A 22,571-nucleotide genomic window follows, 5' to 3' on the forward strand; every position below is an offset into this window, starting at 1 on the left:
AAAGCCACATACCAGTCATAGCAAAAGGGGAAAAAATGTTGCAGTAAACTTGACATTTACAAAACCCAGTCTGGCCTACTGCACAGGTGAACTCATCTAAGCGACATGTGGAAAAGAAAGAAACACAGAAAGATAAGAAAGAAATACTTTAAACCAGGAGGCTGATGTAAAGATGATTAACAATATCTAAATCCTTCAATCTGCACATGTTTAAATTAAACATCCTGTTGCATAAATAAGTATAAATTTCAGGCTTTATTTCCAGTCTTGGAATCAAATGTTCACTGTTTCAAAATAAGAGCCTCAGATACTGTGCAAGATATTCTTTTTGTTCTTGCAGACCACGTCAGGTGCTTTACTTTTAATAATAAATATATTGGCTTTTGTTGGTTAGCTAGCTCCTGCGGTTGTTTCTCTTCTGTCAAACAAAGGGCCGTCGTTATTACTGCTGCCACAAACCTAAAATATCTTTCTTAACTTGGCAACAGATTGAAATGTACAGGATTAAGCTCCATTAAAACTAAAGCAAATTATGTTAATATCAAACAGTTAGAAAATGTCAGTTTACTTGGAACAACACAGACTTATTCAAGCTGACTGACAGTCTGAATATCCAGAAATCTTAATGCCCCAAAATCTCTCTTCAACACAGCCCGGTTCCCCGGGTTAATCCTGACCCCTGACCTTCACACTGTGATGTAACTTCCCTGCTGTTTGTTATTTTCCGTGATGTTATATCCTGTTTCTATATTTTCTTACACCACAGGAAACAGAGCCAGCTTTGTTGCATCCCCAGGGGCATTCTTCAGTCAGAACCATCTCCAGACTCAGGCTTTGCCCACGTCACATTCTCTCTCTTCCCACTCTTTCTCTCATTAATGCATACAGTGTTACAGGCCGCACCCTCAGTCCTGTAACAGACGTGCATTCCCCAGCTGCTCCTATAATTACTCTGCAAACAGCTTTTATCAGTTTCAGTTCAGCACAGTTTACAGCCATGTCACTCTATCGCTGCTGAGCAGGTGCTTTTCTTTCTTGTTATCAGCCGTCATTCGTACGGAAAATTCACTTGGAAAGAAAAGAATAACACAGGCAAAAGTTGACATTATAGTGATGGAAAAATGTCAAGCTGCTTAATCTGTTCTCTTCCTTTTGCGTGGAATAAGAGGTTGACATCTAGTTCAGATTTTTCCCAGATCCATGTGGATCTGGGAACTGATGTCTGCACCAGTTATGACAATGTAAACCGACCACATGCAACTTCTGGGAATCAGTCCATGAAAGTCAAAAGCCGTGATACCATAAATCTTGGAAATTTGGGTGATTTCTACGTCAAGTTTGTGTTCTAGTCCAACTCTGGAATGATTTCAGTGCGACTGCTATTCTTAGAGTGCTATTTTGTCATCCTCTGCTGCTTTCTCTGGAATGTCACTATGAACTTGTGCCATTAGCTGTCCTGCCTCGTCTGAAGGAGAACATTTAAAGGTTTATTCCACAGTGCTGTCATGTGGTAGTACACAGCACCGTGAAGTTTTCTTGGTAACGCTTTATAATCACCATCACTAACATTATACTTTATTATTAATCACAAATTATAGTTACCTATACATATAAATGTATGCGCTAATAACTGAAATAGGCATACGGTAGAATGAAATAGCTAGGATCTCAGGACCTTTCATTGGGTTCTTGTATTAACCCTTGTGTGGTGTTCGTATTTTTGTTACTCAGCCAGTGTTCATGGGTCTGGTGGACCCGCTAGAGTTTTGGCTTTCCAAATTAACACTATCAAACAATTTTATGTTAAATTACTCAACAGATGTTTACTTCATCCCAATTACAAGACATATGAACAGCAAACATGGTTAATTTTTTCCCTTTACCTTTGTTAGATCACATTTATGAATTAATGTGCTTCTCGTTTTTCTTTTATATAAAATGTTATAAATAAATCAGTTATAATCAAGTGGAGTGAGTGGAAAGACACAACACATTTACACGTGAAAAAATAATTAATTGTTTAATTTTTCTTTTGAAAAAAACTGAACACGGGTCTCACAGACCCGAACACCATACAAGGGTTAAAATATATGTGCAATAGAAAAGTGACTGTAGAGTTTTAAGCAAGTTCATAGATTTAGGTTTAGCTCAATTAGCTTCCAAGCTGAAGTTGGGCTTTTATCTCTGACAAAGACAACCTCTACCCACAGAGCTGTGTAACAGTGCAAAGCTCAGTAGCTGAGCTAAATGGGGTCTGTTTGGGATTTGAGAAAACTCACTTGTATGAAATTTAGCAGCAGACCTCAGACGTAATCACCACAATAACAGCAGGGCAGACATCTATTCTGTTTCCCCCTGTTGGGCCCCAGGAGTTAGTCATCCAACCAATTTAGCAGGTCCAATGATCTAGTGCCAGGCAGACAGAGCGCTCCCACCAGGGCTACACAGATGGAGAGCCAAGCAAATTAGACACGACCTCGGAGTACAAGGCAGGGGTCGTTTTCTCTCAGACACAGAAGAGAAGAACAGTTTTCCACACAGGCATGCAACCAGACCTGATTCTCATAACAGTCAAAATAGTTGAGCTGAGATGTTGTTGTTATTCTACAGATTCATTGGGCCATCATACATTTGTACATCTAATGCAAATAAACAAGCCTGTATAAATAATTATTAAAATTAATTAATGTTTAATACCTTTAGCATGGCCACAGATCTCTGCACTGCAGCTTCACAGATTGAATTACATAACCTTTAAGCTGATTATAAAATTGACTTGAGGAAGTGTGTCATCTTGTGCATCTCACTGGATCGCTCCTTTTGCTCCTAAATCAATAGACACTACAGTGTGTGCGGTTGCCTACTCATCCACCCGCTATCAGGTCTGTTACCATAGCAACCTAATGAAGACTAAGAAGGCCTTTTAAAAGTATAACAGCTGAAAATAACGATCGTGGGCAGCTAACCAGCTAGCAACAATCAATGTGACAAGACTTCAAATGCTGTCTCTGGTTTGGTAGCGACTTAACGGGAAAGAGCCAAACAAACTGAGACGAAACAAGGAGTTCGATCCTAGAAAGACAGACTTCACTCCAACTGCTGCAAACTCACACGTCCTACTTTAAAGGTTTTAGAGTCACCTTCTATCCACCTGCTGACTAGCCAGTTGGAGGCCTCTTTGGTACCAGTGGAAGTTACAGACTGGTTAGAGATTTGCCTTACTACTGTAGTTAATGAAGATTCATTTGAAACATGTACCAAAGGCCTTAACCCCCCCCAAGTTAAGTGATGAATAATTTGAATTGTTGTACAGTTTTCCTGCTGGGACAGGAGGTGGGTTTCCTCAGGCTCAGCAGGATATAAGCAGAAAGAGTAGTCATCCATTCCTCAGCATTTTCTTTCTTATTTTAATGTCTATTTTTGTGTGTCTCCCCCTCCCCTTTCATTCCTGCTGTCCATTGTTCTGGAGACTTAAACTGCTGCAGATGTTTCTAAAAAAAACATGGGAAACTTTCTCTCTCTCTTTTTTTAACAATACTGCCATTTCTTTTTCAGTCACTCTCCTAAAAACAACAAAATGACTGCTTTATATTTGCACCTCACAGTCTCTTGGAGATCCGATGAATATATATGTTTTATTCAGGGGTTGCATCCCAAACTGCTCTCCCAAGTGCAGATTTTGCATCTGCACTTTCCATTCAGATATATGCGGCATATAAATATAATATAATAAAAGCCCTATGAATTAAAAATTAGCAGTGTCATGCAAAGTGCTTTAGCAAATAGAAGAAAGCTTTCCAAATGAAGTATCCCTGCACTTAATGAAAACCTTTTAGAACAGGTTTCTGTATCTTATACTCAAAATCTCATATTTGTTTGCCACATTTATCAATAACATCACCATTGCATAACACGGATTCCATGTATTATAGTGTAAATGGTAAATGGACTGGTTCCTATATAGCCCCATTCACACTAGCACATTTTTCTAAGTGCTTTCTAGGTAACATTCACACGCGTTCATATTCCGATGGATGCATCAGAGAGCAATTTGGGGTTAGTATCTTGCCCAAGGATATTTGGCATGCAGACTAGGGGAAGCCAGGAATTGAACCACCAACCTTTCAATCAGTAGATGACCTGTTCTACCGCCTGAGCTACAGCCACCCTTGTACGAGTCAGACAGTGTATGTACGAGTTGAGGTGATAGGGAGTAAAACTGACAGAACTCTCTGATATAGCTTCAACAGATCCAAAGAGAACAGCAGTCTTTGGATCCTGACATAAAAACAGGATCTGTATCTGTATAAGCAAATGAGTTACATGGAGTTAAGCATCCCAGGTATTCCATGTGTGACTGCATCCCTGTGTGTAGGCATCACAGCCCAGTTCTACAAACTTGTTACATTGCAGCGCTTCAGTTTTACCCTAGAAATACTACTACGGCTTCTGATTGAAATTACAATCTATATACTAGATAGTAATCTGGTGAATTAGCATGCTAACCAGCTACCAGTTACCAAATGCCACTTTGTACCAACATTTTTTCCAACATGGGAGGAAAACTAGCAATTTTGAGATTCTGTTTTTCTTTTTTACAGTCTAGTCCCTGTTAAAAGATAGCCAGGGAATAAAACGGTAAACACAGTGAGTTCACTACTGTGCTAGTCTGATGTGATTAGCTAATTCAGCACGCTTCAGTTTTGGAAACCAAGATACCAGTGAAAGTTAATTACAATACAAATGATTCCAACTACATTGCATTGATAGCTGTACCTGTTCTCCAAGGTGTTATAGTCATTTATACCACCCAGGCATTCGTGAAAAACTGGATTTACAAGGTTGAATTAGAAGATACAGTTAAGCTAATTAGCTAATTTTATTGGATTGGTTGAAGAAATAGAACTGCTATTTCATCATTTTATCACAAATTGCAAAATAACAGCAGCGTCTTTTAGAGTAATTTTTTTTTTTTGACTTTTAAGAAACAATGACTAAATGAATTGGTAGATTTTGTTCATTAACTGTATGTTTTTCTCAAAATGGTCAGTGTGTAAGAAAGGAACGGAAATTATAGAGAACACAGCTAAAACAATATTTCAAGCAACAATTTTCGACTTCATTTAAAAAGAAAAATTCAACATCTCGTGGCATATTTGGTGAGAAAACCTGGAAAAATTTACCTCCTTACTTGTGAGACAACTATTGTTTCTCCAGAGTTATCAGGTTTTCACAGCAAGCCCACATCTTAAAATCCACACATTTATTTTTGTTAGTCTTCTCCATTCAAGATTCTGTCTACACAGGCAACTGGTGCAGTGCTGCTGCTTGTGATTTCAATAAGGGGCAGCTATTGGGGCAGTTTAGGTATAGTTTGGGTTTTACTGTAAAAATATTTTATCTGTAATCGTTCATAATGTACACTTTAGGAAGAATGGGCTGTTGATATGTTGTTTGCTTCAGGACTCAGAACATCCAGCTGATTTTATGTGAATAAAAACATTGTGCCTCAATTTGGGGGGGTTGCTAGTACACTTTCATCTTGTTTTCCATGTATACTATTTACTTACTGCACAGAGTGTAAGTGTTGACCGATTTATCTGCAGGCCGACAGTATCGGCCGATATTAACTATATAACAAGCAAACAATCAAATTAAAAAAGTAAAGAAGAGGCAGGAGAAACACCCTTCAACCATGTTGATTTTGCATAGTTTATCCACCAGATGATATTCTGCAAATTCCCTGTTGGCAATGCAGATGTTTGGAACACCGCAAACACAAAAAAACCCAAAACAGCATCGACAGATTTATGAGAATATCTGATTTTTACATTGCCAAATATCGATACTGGTATCAATCCTTAAAATTCTACATTCATCATGCTTATTAGACCATGTATTATTCTGTGCAACAGCTATGGTGACATCTAAACAGCAAACCAATCCACAGACATCAGTATCTTAAAAAAAAAAGATAAACGTAGCTAGCTAACATTTATATTACCATCTGCAGTATATTCCTCCTTCTGGACAAAAATTGCTTGCTGCTTCCTCCTCTTCTGCTACGCAGCAAAGATTGCAAATACTGAGAATGAGAAGTGTGCATCATTCTCCACTCGACTTTTTGACAGCTCCAGGTCCACCACGCAGGTATTTCTTGTGCATGTAGTCGTACGTGTCAGTGTGAATGCAAGCATGAGAAGAATGGCACGTATGAGACAGCAATAGACAAAAAGAAATCTGGCCTCAAGATATTGCAGCATTAGATTTCCTGTTTACATCCCTCAAGGAATTAAGAACTGTAGTTACCAAGCTGCACGTCTCTATCTGGAATTGATCGGTGTATAAAAAACTGAATGGATGCTTCAAATGGAGGATTCATGCAGACCACTGTAGCGTTGGCCAATTTTACCCAGTTGTGATTACGGTTATTTGACTTTCTCTTTCCATTTTAACATTTTATTACCTTTTTTGAATTTGTTTAGCAGTTAACCACAGTTGGTACTGCACCTCACATTTCTGCACCCCCCACCATTATCATACACCTACACACAGAGCACAGTGTATTTGATTGAGAGTACTGTGTGTGTGTGTGTGTGTGTGTGTGTGTGTGTGTGTGTGTGTGTGTGTGTGTGTGTGTGTGTGTGTGTGCTTTTTTACCCATGTGCATGTGTCTGCTGTGCATGCAGCCAGAAATCTCATCAATGGCTCTATGATTTTGCTGAATGTTACTATGGTAACTGCAGTGGAATTGCCTCATAAGAGAGAGCTGGTCCTGTGTAGGTTGAAATAATGCTGAGGATGAAGAGCATTTAAATAATGGAAAAACAAGGTGCAAGAGAAAGGTGAGGAATTTATGAATCAAAGAGGAAAAAGATGAAAGACTCTATAAGATTCATATCGATACTACAAATATTTACTGAATATGTATTCTCTTCTTTCACTTGTCTCATAAACATGTTCATACAGTTTGATTGCAACCTTTGTTTTACAAAGAAATGATTTTGTCCACCGGGGAAGTGATCAGAAAGTCTCTTCAGCAAAGCTGAAAGGACTGTAAATTGTGAATGTGAATCCAAGCCGTAGTCAACCAGATGTGCATAGACTTTACTTCAATCTGAATGACTGTGCTCATTTTGAATGATAGTTCATTTGGTGTTTAAAGAATGCTGCAGCTGCTGTCTCCCTCTCCCTACAACAACTAAAATAAATCAACTGATGAAGTAGAAGTCAATTTCTGAAGTCATATTCAACAGTAAAAGTGTCTTTGATGCTCTCACTTGAACTTTTTGTGCCTGCGTGGCTTCTCTCCAAGCGCACCAGTTTCCTCAAACAATCCAAAGACATGCATGTTAGATTAATTGGTGATCCTAGCAGCGGAGGTGAGGATGTGATCGTGAAGGTCTGAGTGTTAGTATCTGGACCGACGCCATGTCCAACACACAGCCTACCTCTTACCCAGTGTCAGTGATTAAGCCAAGCCCCCATTGTGCCTTGGAACCACTTAATCCCTGTGTTTACATTGAGGCTGAAATTGGATGTCACTACATTACCTTCAAGGTTTTCCATGTGTAGTAATTAGAAACCAAGATAAGATCCTTACCCTGTTTGCTTAACCTGCAACTGATTATCATAAAAAGACATCTAGGATGAAAACCTGAAAAATTTCGACTACTACAGGTCACTGCTAGAGTTTAAACGTCTTAAAATCCAGCAAAAATCACTAACGTTGGCCTGGATCCACTATCCAGGACCACTATCCATCTTCCACACAGTAGATAATCTGCTCATGACAGTGGGTTCCTAGGCATGCTTGGAACTACAGCTTACAGTAAAGCTTAGAAGAAGCCCAAAACTCAAATGGGACCATCTATTAGCCTATCTAACACAAGAGTGTAGGCTTTTTTGGAGGACATATTATGAGGACTTAGCACCCCCAGCCTGAAATGCAAGAAACCAGCTTTTCCACTGTCTGACGTTCTGAAGAGCACACTGAAGGATGCAGCAGCCTTGAGACGCTCTGACACGTGTCCTGTCACTCAGCAGTGCCTACTCGTTTTAATGTCAGCTGCTGTCAATCCTTTGTGCACATTGCAGTACATATACATAGACATCTATCTGATTTGTTGTCCTAAGGATTGCCAGGCCTTTAGATCAGAGTTTTACACTCCCCTTTGTGTATTTTTACCAAGGATAGCGAAAATCACTTTTCAATAACACGAATTTATTAATGATAATGTTACTCGCAAGAATCGCTATCCATTATAGAAGTAGCCAGTTTTGTTTTTTCTCTCCTTGAGGAACTTTTTGGTCATTAAAAAAAAGACCACATGAAGATGAAACCACCACAAAACGTAGAACTTCCAGTGGTCCAGAAAAAAACACATACAGGCTTCAGCTGAAAATCCATGTCATCATCAAGTGGGTTGCCAGGAGCATCCTCGGTTGGCTAAGCATGTCATCGGGACTGGCAGAGTGGTTTCATGGCTGCAGCGGTGTGTGGGGTGAGTGGGCTGTGTGAGCGTATATGTACGCGCTGGAAATAGCAGGTGACAGGGCACAGTGGGTCACTAATTACAGATTTGTAAGTGTGCATGTGTCTGTGTGTGTACGCAGGCTGGTGTTAGAGCAGCAGACAGGGTCACGGCTGTGGATTTCATTAGGTGAAGTGCTTGGCGACAGACTCTGGTGCAACCGCTCCGAGGGTCCGTTGCTGACATTCGGTCAGTGTGGTAATTGGCACTAAGTCAGAGCTTTTGAAAGTTATTCAACCAAAACCTTTGTTCAGCTTCACCTGCTTCAAAGAAGAAAAATGAAAAATCACATGTGTCCGTCATTTCCTTTCATTTAATTTTAAAGGCCTTGAATGTATTTCTTTCTATGAATCATCTAATAAAAGAGAGTGCACCATTGCACACTGAAGAAACCACCTGAAAGTAAGCACTGCTTCATTTTTATTTCCGAATAGTGTCAAAATTGTAACTAAAGACTTGGTGTAGAAACAAATAGCTTAATGTTTCATATTCTGTACAAGCTTTGCAGCCACATTTGGTTACATTAGCAGCATCTCTCTATGGTAGATGTTACACCTTCACAGTGTAATATCTACCATATGTGATAGGTTGCAGTGAAATTCTCTAAAGACACGCACAATTCCCAGTATATATACTGGATAAATGCCAATGTTATTTCCATTACCTGCTGCTGGATTCATGTTCCCTTAAATATTAATTGTAAAACTTCTGATCTTGTTTGCAACATTGAACATGATATAAGTCTGAATGCATCCAGTCTCACTGAGGCCTGAAATTATAATGGACATCTTGCTGTTGCATCTTTATTCCGTAGACATCTTAAGATGTCGGCCTCGCATCTTAAGAATGTAGCTCAAAGTGCAGCTGGGCTTAGGACCACCTTTAGTGCTGCTTGCATAGCTGCTGTTTTTTAGAGCAGTTGGAAAGAAAAAGAAAATGAATTTGTGGTGTCTGACCATGTTGGAAATACAGTGTTTATATTGGCCACTCGGAGAGAAAAAGCCAGCTGTAATATCATGAGGCAAGACGTGATAATTGTTTAGATATGGGGACATTCTCTTGCCGTAGGCCTTCGTACCGCTGCGTTTGGTTGCTCACAGAAAAGCTAGAGAAACAGCTGTGTGACAAACAAAAAGGAGAGAAGTTCAAGCCCTGCATACTCTTTGACACCGCTGTAAAGTTTTTGACCATTTAGTCCTGTTTAACTTTTGTCAGAATTCATACTTTGGGATTATAGCGCGCATGCTGTATGTGCTAACATCTCCCCGGCCCACATTTTCAGTCCACTGCAGTTCTTTGTTGTGCCCTACGTGTTAGCAGAAGTCGTTTAATAAAAAGTAAACAAAGGCGATTGTATAAGTGTCATCAGTCACATGGTACTCAAGCAGTTGATTATGACCATAGCACCCCAAGCATCAGGGCACTTTTCATCGCCATGTTTACTGAAGAGAAGTGGTAGCTGTTCTATAGCGCCTGCCTGGTTATTGTACCATGATTTAGAGCACGGCTGCAGCTCAGATAATTCAGCACTCACTTAACTTATCACTTCTCAAATAGCCTTGCTTACACTGGGGATATTTTTCCTTGGTGACGGCCTTAGTCATACCTTGATATGACCTGAACTTGCTGGTGGGTGGGACTGCAAAGAAGTCACCTTCTTTTTTTGCTTCTCATTTCTCTCTGAGATTGCAGTATTCAGTACTGTGAACGAGCTGTTCGTCGTGACGTAAAAAAAGAGGCTTTCATTTCCTATGGTTTCCTAAAACATGCTTTTATTCATGGTGGTTTTGAGGACATAAGTGACTCATTTCCTTTTCAGAGTGCAGGCCAAGGCAGGCCTAACAGCACATCGCACAGAGCTGAATATATACTGTACACAAATGTACACAGCCTCAACACATGAATTCCAAAGCATATGCAGTCACCATAGCTTGGTACTTCTAAATATACTTTGATTGCATTCATACTGAAAAATATGCCTGTGCATATATTGTACACTCACATACACACTGACACTATAGTTAGTGTAATGAGAGCGCAATCTCTCTGAGATTAGGAGCAAGCACTTCCTGTTTGTGTCACCAAAAGGGCAGATAAGACCACTTAAAAGCTGTATTTGTTAGTATTTCCATGCCTTACTGAGTCTCCAGTGCAGTAAGAAAGAAAATAAATAACGCGTCATCAAGAAATAATATCATAATTGACTGCAGTGCAGACAAAACAAAAGTGGCATTATATAACACGATTGTGCTTGGGAGTGGACATTTTAAGAAGAAACAGTGTGCTTGGGTATTTGAATGACCCAGCTGTTAAGCATTTTCATTTTATATAGCCTAACTAGGAAACGGTGAAATACTGGGTGATTTAAAGACACATAAAAGAATAAAGTAAATACACAAATAAACATCAGCTCCCTGAGAAGTTTCATGATCTTCTTAGCCAGCAGTCACCAATTGCTCAACACGAAATCTAATGAGCAGCTTTTATGAGCGCCGTCGCTTTTACTGTCTTAAAAGTAATACAATGGTCCATTTGCTCTAGCTCAAATAAAGGCCCAGTTAATGAATCATCATTGTCGCTACTTTAAGTAAACATTCTCATTTTACATGAACATTTCAGCTCAGAGCCTGCAGATGGGGATCGTAAAGCTTTAACCTCTTTATAAAGATCTGGGCCCGTATCCCTAAAGAATCTTTGTGCAAAAAGTGGCTCCTAGCGGCCAAATTCTAAGAAAATTCTCAGAGTCATGACGTTTTCTTAGAATTTCCCCTAAAAGTGACACGACAATCCCAGTTAATATAAAAGCTATTCCTCAAGATTCCTAGCGCTTAAAAGGGCTCCTAAGGCGAGATCTGCTAAGAGCAGGGAAGAGGACTTTTAGTGGCTTAGGAGTTCCCCTAAGCAGCTGCACAAAATGGCCAACAGAAGAGGCAGGAGAGATGTCCTGCAAACACTGGATGACAGGGAATTATTGAGATGCTACAGATTGGATCGTGCAGGAATCATGTTTGTGGTGGATCTCCTTAGAGATGCAATTACTTCACCAACTCGACGCCACAACGCTATTACACCGGAGACGAAAGTAATCACAACCCCGAGGTATTTGGCAACCGGGAAAATGCAACAATGCAGCAGTGATGACTTGGGTCTGCAATCACAGACATTGCTAAAAGCTGAGCCGTGTTACCCTCGTTAAGACCACACTGGACTTGTAACGTTGTGATTTCTACTTCATTAAGGACAGCCTCTTGAGATAGGCCATCTTGTTTTCAACGGGGTCCATATGGGAGTGAAAGTACAAAATATGCCAGCTAGGATATTAATATGAGCAAATAAGACACGAATCATTATTTGAACAGGGTGTAATGAGTTTAAGTTTTCACATATTTTAGATTCTACTGGCTATAACCCCTACAGCTTACTATTCATTTTCCAGATATTTTCTTGAATGTGAAATATTATTTACAATTACAGTCAGCATAAGATTAGAGTATATAATATGTTTATTGATTTGAGGGTACATCCTTTGCTCATTATCACCAAAAGCTCATTTCCATCAAACTTGTAGGATCAACCAATCACGGCTTTTGAAATGATGACTCATACCTAGCAACGGGGTCAACCACACCTCCTCACTAAGATAGGATTTTCCATCCATTGCTTGCTCAGAGTTCACTGAAAATGTTCTGGAATCACTTCTAAGCTAAAACTCCTGGCAAGGAATTTTTAGGTTAAGTTAGGAGCTCTCTGAGAGGATTCTCAGAATCTTTAGGGATACGGGCCCTGGACCGCAAACACTGATATCACAAGTTCCAGGAAGACAATAGAGAAATTGTCTTTCTCGAGAGGTTATGAATCTGAACGATGTTTGTTAAGCAGATCAGTCTCCAAATCATTTGACTGTACTGCCTTTTCCTTCCAGCGCATCTAAGCCAGTTAAGTGTGTTTGCGGAGATTTTATAGAGTAATTAAATCCATGTACTTTTGGTGCTGTGTGCACTCAGGGTCCACAGAGCTATTTTTACTTTCCATGGAAAGTTCCATTAGTTTTAAAAAAGGAGTGATCAACGTAACGTCTGAGGGGCTTGCTTACATTTTTGCTTCATATCAGGCGAAGCTACTAAAGGAGACAGCAGCTAGCTCATCTGTGTAGCTGATAGTCCAAATATGAACTTGTGCTTTATAAAGAAAAACAGACACATTTGATTTTACTAGTTGATAACACAGCACAGGTCTAAACTGAGCAACTCTTCAGTGGAAAAATGTATGCAACAGTCGCCCTTGCAAAACGTTTTTTCATTGAATGTCTCACACTAATAGACATTTGTTCTTCGTGGATGTGTAACATGACTCATGGAGTTATGGGAAAATACAAAGATGGTTGCAGCGGTTAACGCTAAAAGCACTAGAAAATACATTATTACTTTTGTCACATCTCAAAATCAAGCTCGTTGTCTTCTCTGTGTTCCCAGCTGTGAGCTGAGTGATTGACAGGACCGACGACATGGGGAAGCAGAACAGCAAGCTCCGCCCTGAGGTGATGCAGGACCTGCTGGAGAGCACCGACTTCACCGAGCACGAGATCCAGGAGTGGTACAAGGGCTTCCTCAGGGACTGCCCCAGCGGGAACCTCTCCATGGAGGAGTTCAAGAAGATCTACGGTAACTTCTTCCCCTACGGAGACGCTTCAAAGTTCGCCGAACACGTCTTCCGCACGTTCGACGCTAACGGGGATGGGACAATAGACTTTCGGGAGTTTATCATCGCGCTGAGTGTGACGTCGCGCGGCAAGCTGGAGCAGAAGCTGAAATGGGCCTTCAGTATGTACGACCTGGACGGGAACGGGTACATCAGTAAAGCTGAGATGCTGGAGATTGTGCAGGTGAGTCTTCTGTGTAGATTGTGGAAAAGTGTCTAAAATACAGAAAATTTCCTACCAAGGAGAACATCTAACATCACTGTGGCCTCCAGCACTCTTCATGGTGCTGGATGTGACTCCACATTGACATGATTTTTGAGAGCTACGTCATTCAGGCCCTTATTTATTGCCAGCATTAAAATGTCAGTGTACTTAAAAGGTACACTTGGATTGATTGGAAACATTCATTGTGCTGCCAAGTAAAAGCAGTTTTGGAAACAGTCAGAGATTAATTAGCTCAGCTCCATCTTATATATGGCTTGTAGCCCTGTCATGATAGGAGAAGAGCAGATTTTCCCTCTGCTCCACACCTTTTACAGGAACAAATGGAACTCGGGCTCAGCCTAATCCACACTGGCTACATCGCTTTCAGTATCCTTTTGGCTTGCAGGTTCTATTATTTCTTGCCCTGTCATGTTTGAGTGCATGTTTCACCAGAATAAGCTACAGCGCTGGGCAGATGAGGAGGCACGTCTGTATTAAATCACACTGCTTGCTCACCTGTTGTTATTTATTAAGATAATGAAGGCAGACTAAAAAGCGCAGCACACTATGCAGACTTTCAAACGTCCAAGAAAGAAAAGGAAATAAAAGAAACAGATGAAATGCAATACAAACTCTGATCATTTTGAAATAAGCCACATTTTGTTTTTCTGTGAAAAATTCAACAGCTGCTTTCTGATCCGTGTAGCCAGGTACAGCTCACCTTTAAGACAGAAAAGCAGGATAAAAGCCGAGCGTGGGTGGCATTTCCTGCAAAAGCCTTTCGTGTAAACAGACTATTTCATGTACACACGCACAAACACAGTTTATATTTGACTTCCTTCACAATTACATGCCGGCCAGTCTCTCCCACTGCAGTTTCACTCAAATTACTCTCATCAGATCTTCAGTGTGTGAGCCATTTTCAAAACAGGCCATTTATGTTGTGTATCCTGATAATGAGGGGAAGGCGGGATGGAGGAAGAACAGGAAGCAATGAGAAGAAGCAATTATTTTTTACAGATTAACCCAAAAGGAATGCAGTGTGTGCGCATTTGTGACTATACATCTGTGTGTGTTACTATGGCTCTATATGGCTGAGGAGGAGGTGACTAAAAGGAATTAAGCAGTGATATATTGGTGGATAATTGTAATGAAATAAAAACTGATACGTGCTAACATGGTCTGAATAGTTTACGGCACAAGGCAGCTTGATGATATTTGTGTTTGGGGTGGTCTCTATGAGTCATCCCATCCAGCGTGCTGTGGATTAACTCTTTGTTGCCCTAAAAATGTTCATTCTGGCATCTATAATAATAAGTGCTGTGAATATAATTGATTTTCTTTTCACCAATGCATGGTGGCTTTACTTTCTCTCAGCACAATCTGAACCACCGTTTACATGACAATGCCTTAAACCTGAGCTAGCCAGGCTGTGTTGCTTCACCTATCATTGATTCAAGGCTAAATTAGTCCCATTACTTTAAGACCACTATTAGTCAGACTTCACACTGGCACTTCTTTCTACACACTGACGCCATAAACCCTCTGCCCATTTTCCAGTAAAAGGTGTCACTGTTCACAAGGACAAAAGAACAGAAAGCAGTGACTCAGATGCTCGCGTCTATTCAGCTGATGTGAATATGAATGAATTTTGAAGGAGCACGTGTGAGTGCAAGTATGTTGCAAATGGTAACGCTTTAAGAAGTGCATGATTATGAAGAACTCTGTGCCATCTTAACTTTTTAGTGTCACGTGCAGACGTGCACGCTATGTTCATCTATTTTCGTCTTTGGCTTGTGGTCTGGTTTAGGGCCCCTTGCCTCTGCAGAGAAAAGGCTTGCTTTAATTCAGTTTAATTCAGCTTTATTTAAATCACGCCAATTCATAACAACAGTCGCCCAAAAGTGTTTTATATTGTAAGATAAAACCGCACATTATTAGAACAAAACCCCAACAATAAGACAGTGAACAAGCACTTGGTGAGAGTGGGAAGGAAGAACTCCCATTTAACAGGAAGAAACCTCAGTCAGGCTCAGGGAGGGGCAGCCATGGCCCGTGACCAGCTGAGGAAAAAGAGGAGAGATATTAGATAAAAGGCAAATCATAAGAGAGTAAGCCAGAGTTTAATAACTGCTGAAAATTACATGTATGAACACATAGGTGAGGTGAGGGACAAAGAAACACTCGGCATAAGCGTAAGCCCCCAGCAGGCTAGGCCTATTTCATCTTAACTATGGGAGGATTCAGGGAAACCTTAAGCCTTAACTATAACTTTCATCAAAGAGGAAAGTTTTAAGCCTAAGCTTAAAGGTAGACTGGGAGCTGGTTCCACAGAAGAGGGGTCTGGAAGCTCCAGGCTCTGCCTCTGATTTTGAAAACGTTATTTTAGAGAAAAGGTTTCAGACAGACCTTTAAAAGGAATTGCTAAAGTTAAAAAAGAATCCTTGAATCTGACTAAAGCCTTCAGATTAGTGTGATCACAGTCACACGCTGCTTCCAGTAGAATCAGACGGCAGATCCGACAGGTGACTCATAAAGGTAAATGCATTCATTTTCTCCTGTGTATCTGTGTCCTGGTGATAATGGTGAAGGATTAACAGTAGTAGCCCTGCATCCAAGTGCCTGTAGACCTTTCTGGTTCCCTGATATTTCCAAGTAGCACCACCAGCACCAGCTCCCATGTATTGCTTGGTTTATTATATACATTATTGTCTAGCTCAGAATGAATTGCAATCACCTTGTTGGTCCAATGGCTGAATCTAGCACCATTATCACGTTTTAAATGTGCTTTACCAAATACCTCTAAAGATAAGACAGTGTCTTCAACCTCACATGTACAAATGGTGGCGTAGTAATGGTCAAAACTAGCTGGACGTATGTTAAACATGCTGAACGTCATCCAAACAGAGCCTTGTTCACTCAAGTACAATAATCACACAAGCTCTTCTGTCTTCTTTTGTGATCATTCATATTCTCCTCTATATTCATGTGAGAATATCTTATCTTAATATCACTTGCCAGTGCTTCACTCTAAGGACCCTGTCTGTTCCCCCACTGTGGTCTTCATATTTCCCATGCACTCTCGCCTCCGTTCGCCATTGTGCCTGGGAGCTCCAGCTTTTCCCAGCTAGCTAATGCTCTCTCCTGCAGAGAGTGTGTAAATGTTGGTGATGATCATAATTATCTTTGCTGTGAGAGTAATTGAATTAGATGGATCACCGCCAGCCCGGATCATCCTTTTCAGATAATGACAAAATCTGAACTCTGTCTCATCAATAGTTGATATCTACCCTCTGTCTACCTTTCATCTGAAACCAGGTGCCTTCAGCAGAGCAGACGAGCACAGAGGGACGTCCATTGTCTCCACTGGCAAAAAAGAAGATGGCAGAGAGCATTCATACTAGTAATTTAGGGACTGAACAGAATAGCAGAGTAGATGAATAGACGGCTGCTCGGGCGGATAAAGTCGCCGTGGGAAACATATTCAGCTATGGTGTGAGGGTGATACGAGAGACTCTGTGTTGTGTTTGTGTAGCTACTGCTGACCAACTCAAACGGTGCTCAGCCGGCTCCACAAATAAGTCTGACCAAGCTGAAGCCCTCCCTCACTCTTTGCATTTCTTCCTCTGTCAATGGTGCCTTTTTCACATCATTTCCTGTATTATACGGAGGGAAGGTAAAAACCAAGAGCCCTATGCAATCCTGCTTTTCTTCTCCTTCACTCTTACAAGTGGCTAGGTCTTTTTCTCTGTATTTGCCCTCACACACCTGTGCCTTTGTTTCTGGCTTCACTGGAGACATTATTGTGTGCTTGCTCAAGGCACATGAAAGAGCCTTCTCTCTCCCTGTGACATTCAGGCTGCACAATGGGTACTACTTAGATGGCTGAAGCTTGACTCTACAATTTAAAAAAAAAGAAACCTACACAGGTGCTACAGATAAATTATAAGAAATTTACTGGCGGAGGAGAAAAAAATGCCCAGGCTAAGTCCAGGAGATATAAAAAGAATCCAAAGTAAGAGTGGGAAGTGAGAGTTGATATGGAGACAGGCAATTACTGTAGGGAGGATACAGCATTTGGCAGGGTGTCATATGTGAAGAGAAAGACCACAGAAAGACCTGACTTATTAAGACAAAGATTGTTGTCTTTGGATGCAGGGGAAGAAAGACAAAGGCTGAGGAACTGGCTTTACTTTTGGTTTAGGAGGCTAACTCGGGTAAAGCCGGTGTTATTCAGTAACATGACAGGTAGCGATATAGCCTCTAAATTTATCACAGTATTTCTAGAAAATTTGCAGTAACAAAAAGTGTGACTATGTAGGAAAAAATACTCACTTTTCCAATGAACAACTGTCACTGATGACACACTTCCTAATTTGAAATGTCAGTCTAATGAAATAACGTATGAGCACATTTAAAAGGAAGCTTAAGAATAATGAACAATCTCTCATTTCTGTGGTAATTTCATTGTAATTGGAGATAAATTATCTGAATTTCAGGAGACAACACCTCCAAACACGCCCCTTCTGGTTTTTTCTATATTCGACTATTAGTCGAGGCCATGGTTCTCAGCCGGGAAAAAAAATGAATTTATAACTGCTGAAATCCAAGGCCCAGTGAAGCTAAAGCTCTCGTTGGTAGTCCTTGTTCTGCGGTATTTTCCTCCTACTTGCAACAGAGCTCCAAAGAAAAAGATGCCTCGGCTGTTGAATGATGTCATCTTCAGTGAAGTCGTAAGTGAGACAGGAAGGGCCGAGGTTAGTTGGTTAGCAGTGATTAAACCTTTAAAATAAGAAGTAGAAGATTGTCCTCTGGTGTTGGCTTCTTATATAGAGCCTGTTCAAAACATGAAACACACCAAACGAATCCAATTATTACAAAGGTTGTTGGGGCAACCAAATTGAGTGCACAGACCAGTATAGTTTGTTCCCTGATGAAGCTGAAGCAAACAATAGTTTACTGGAAAAACCAAAAGGTGGAATTTCCAAGTATCGTATTCACAGAATCATCCTTTTAGAAAGTTCTGAAGAAAAATCCTCCGACTCTCTTGGGCTCAGCGTCCTTAGCTTCACACGTCGCTTCACTTCTTACTGGCTGCTTGTAATTTGGGGATTTAGAAATGTGAGCTTATTGTACAGCGTGTTGCTTCGCTGGATTAGATGAGCAGCTAAATCCCTAACATGCAACACCAGCTCACTTTACTCACAGCACCTCGAAGGATGCCAATTAATAACAGACCCATCTCCAAAGTGAAGTCACTCTGGCTGCTTCTTGTCCCTGAACTCCCGAGCTGCCCTGCCGCTTTGGTAATAGGCAGCATAACCAGCACCTATATAAAGCTCTGGCTGCACTGTAATCACAATCATCCCTCATCTGTTCACATGTCAGCTCCCATTCCCCTCAAAACCGCCTCCTTATTAGAGACAGAGTGGGCTGTGATTTCACTGTTTACTGCCAAACAGCCTGCAATGCAACAGAAAGCAAAGGAGACACAACACTGATAAATAGACTGCGTGTTGGTCTCCAAGCCTCGCTACCTAAAGCGCAAATACGCAGTCACAGCGCGGCGACGCAGTGCAACAAGCTGGCATATTGGAATCACTTCTGAACAGGTGGACATACTGTGGAAATATGCTCAATAACCGGCGTGTTTGTCACCATAAATGTCCCTAATATCAATAAAGCAAATATCACAGGGGACTCTCTGGATAAGTAGTTAAGTGAAAGGACGAATGGATGGACAAACCAGGGGGTATATGTGCGAGGGACAGCCAATCACAATGTTTAGTTTAAATAAGCATTGTTATGAACTGCGAATTATGCAAAGCTACTCTAGTGGTGTCCAAAAGTAAGATTATGTAGTTGCAAATGTGGTAACCTTTAAAAAAGCAGGGAGTGAGCTATTCAAACTGTAGTTTTGTAGTAGAGTTTTTATAATGACCCAGAAAGTCTCCTAGTTACAAAAATAGAATAGACGATCTCTTACAAAACTGAACAGGTCAAAATCTTCAGCACATAGACTGCGTCAGAAATCCCTCCTTTTGCCATACATTATCTACAGCCTGCAAAACAGACCTCACACTCAGCTGTTCATTGTTTAATCAGCAGTGAAAATAAGCAATAAAGCATTCAGTAAATGTTTTTAAAAAGACACTAAACATCTCCAATCACATAACGCAAGATACACGCAGGCAGAAGCAGACAAGAGGTTTCAGCAGATCTGCTGCGACAATGAAAAGTCGTGTCAACCAATAGAAAAATGCCGGCCAGAATCACGCCTGTCAGCTGCAATCATTTTCAAATGTGTGTGAGATTCTACAGCTGAAGGCATAAATTAGTACCCGGCTCATCTGACCTTACTGTGTGTGTCTCTCTGTAGGCGATATATAAGATGGTGTCGTCCGTGATGAAGATGCCCGAGGATGAGTCGACACCTGAGAAGAGGACAGAGAAGATCTTCAGGCAGATGGACACCAACAGAGACGGTAAGAAGTACTCTGATGTAGCATTTACTTCCAGTAGTTTTAACTTTCAGCATAAAAGCATGAAATTATCCACACTTCACACAGCCTAGTTTATAAACTGTGTATTGATCTTTGATCTCTCTCACTGATAATTGCTTTAGGATGTTTATCACTCTGGATGAAAAGTTTGTTGTTTGAGTGATTCCATCCAACTACCACCTGATTAGCTGTCACCAAAGTCTTCTTTAATACGAGATAAAGAAGCTCTGCTCTGCCAGCACCGTTCACATACGTCACACTTGAGATTCACACACAGTTAGACTTGGATGCTTGTGCAGCTCTCTGATGCATCAGTAATGCTCTGTGTCGTGATCCTTCAGCACAGGAGAGGCACAAATAAGGCAGGAGGAAGAGAAAGATGGATGATGGTGCTGGGTGGGGCAGTGATGGAGAGGAAAAGGGAGAAAAATGGGAGCAAGATGATGCGAGAGCAAGAGAGCGCAATGACTAAAGCATGGAAGAGTCTTTTACTTCTTGTAATGAGAATCACAAGTGGAGAGCAACTCGTGGGGAGATAGCTGTAGTCTGTCTGTTAGTGATCAGAGAAGAGAGGACCTGTCTCAACACTGCCACCTTTTGGTGAGAAGTGGAACATATTAGGATGTACCGTTCATGTTGTAAAGCCTCTGAACTAAAGATGCTACCAAATAAGCATAAGAGATTAACCCTGAAATTGTTATAATCTCACTTAAAATGTTAATGGACTCAACACAGTCACACTTGCCAGACAAATGCAGGAACATTTCCTGTTTGAGGATTTTCTTCACCAGTGTGTTGCACTTTATCTCACACTGTTTTGGTATATATGCTTCTTTCTTCTTCAGCTTTATGCTGTGGACGTAAATATGAATGATAAAAAGATCATTTCTGTTCTGATTTTTTTCAGGCAAACTGTCTCTGGAAGAGTTCATCAAAGGAGCAAAGAGCGACCCCTCCATCGTGCGCCTGTTGCAGTGTGACCCCAGCAGTGCTGGACAGTTCTAAATCTGAGGCATCGACACAACCTGTAAGGCTCCTTTAAGCAGTAAAATTCACTTCTGTCTCTGTCTTTGAAGTTAAAGTTAAGTTAAATGTAAATTTAAACTTGAGAGTGTAAAAAAGAAACACCGATCCAACAAAGAGTGCTCAGTTTAGAGTCGTGCTGTTCGCGCTGACGGTGCTGCTGTGTGGTCGGATCGGTGGAGGGCTGAGGTTCAACCTCAGGAACAAACGCGCTTCTCCTACGAGCGGTTTTGCCTTGCAGGCAGAGAAGACGTCTGCTGGAGGGAATCTATTCCGAGGCTGCGTGCGCAGTGTAGGATGTGGGATGGGTCATCCACAGTGTCAGTGACTTTGTGGCTGCATGTAATTCATGGACTGACATGAGAGACTTTGTAGGAGGTGGCCTGGTATTTTGGAGCAGGTGCTGATGCTCAGAAGAAGCTTCTTCTTTTTAAAGCCCCCGTGTGTAGGATAGCTACAATGTTTCTGTGAGCACCTCTCTCTTTTTTTCTGTCTTGATGGTTCTGAGCTTTCAGCAGGACCTGCGGCACTACAAGACAAACCTTCCCGGTGTCAGCTGTAACTTCGAGAGCCAAGAATCAGATAATGTGAAGAGGAGATCTGTGAGTCAACAGATGAGTTACAACAGCAATCTGACAGCAGAGTGTCACAAGATGAGGTTGTGGTGTGTTGAAATCAGTGGAGAAAGAGAAGCCTGGCAGTTCTCAGTGTTTGTGTATAGCACTGTGAGAATCATTGTCGTGTCATCATCACCTCTGCACTCTTCCCTGCAGCTGACAGCTGATGATGATTTCTGTAGGTTTCCCCAGCCGTCCTTTCTCACAGAGCTGCTGTAGAGCATAACCAGACAGAATTTTTCATGCTAAAAGCTTTAAGATGTTGGAAGATTCTTCCAAATGTATTTTGCACAGAAAAAACACTGCAGACTTTATTCTCAATCACCTGGATAATATGAATTAAAATATATCAAAACTCTTTTTGCTGTTTCACAGCCTACAGTCATTTGTTGAAGTTTCCAGCAAGCCTCACACACGTCTCCTGAGCAATCCCAGCACATTCTTCTTTGGAGAATCTCTCAAGCTCCTCCATATTTCATGGTCTTCAGTTCACCCCACAGATTTTCAATATGGGCTTTGTGCAAGAAAGCCATTAATGTTCACATTGGTCTTCCGGAGGTAGTTCTTCATCAGTCGTTGTGTTGAACGTCAAAGCGATGACCCAGAGCCGGTTTTGCTGGTGACTGCTTGAAGTTTTCTCTGAAAATCTTCACATAGGCTTCTTTCTTCATGATTCCTTCCACATTGAAAGGATTCCCAGTTCCAGATGCACTGAAGCATCCCAAAGAGTGTTACCAAAGAGCTCTAGTTTCATCTCATCTTTCCAAAGCGGATGTTTCCAGTAAGCATAATCTTCTTCCGTGTTGTCCTTAACATACTTGACTCAGGCTTGAAGTTGTTCTCTTCTGCAGAAGTGGAGTTTTTCTTGGTCTGCAACCTCACAGTCCATTCCTGTGCAGAGTTCCAGTGATTGACTTATTCTGGGGACTAATAATGTTGGTTGTGATCATTTTTGTTTTTTCGGAAATAATTCTGTTAATGTGTGCAAATA

At 41.0% G+C, this 22,571-nt stretch overlaps 1 protein-coding gene across 3 annotated transcripts in view; it reads left to right on the forward strand.

Annotated features, from left to right (window-relative positions):
- The window catches only part of ncalda (neurocalcin delta a), a 68,095-nt gene that overhangs the window by 40,555 nt on the left and 4,969 nt on the right, over window positions 1-22,571 (forward strand). For all 3 annotated transcript variants that reach the window (XM_085472970.1, XM_085472971.1, XM_085472969.1), the window contains 3 exons: window positions 13,007-13,416; window positions 19,817-19,922; window positions 20,848-20,967. In XM_085472970.1, the coding sequence (XP_085329096.1) occupies window positions 13,039-13,416; window positions 19,817-19,922; window positions 20,848-20,945 (582 nt within the window). In that variant the 5' untranslated portion in view covers window positions 13,007-13,038 and the 3' untranslated portion in view covers window positions 20,946-20,967. The remainder of the gene's footprint in view (window positions 1-13,006; window positions 13,417-19,816; window positions 19,923-20,847; window positions 20,968-22,571) is intronic.

Source organism: Copadichromis virginalis, linkage group LG11 (genome assembly GCF_057382275.1).
Source record: "Copadichromis virginalis isolate Kocher_CV1m ecotype Utaka linkage group LG11, C_Virginalis_male_GT1.1, whole genome shotgun sequence".
NCBI classification, from domain to species: Eukaryota; Metazoa; Chordata; class Actinopteri; order Cichliformes; family Cichlidae; genus Copadichromis; species Copadichromis virginalis.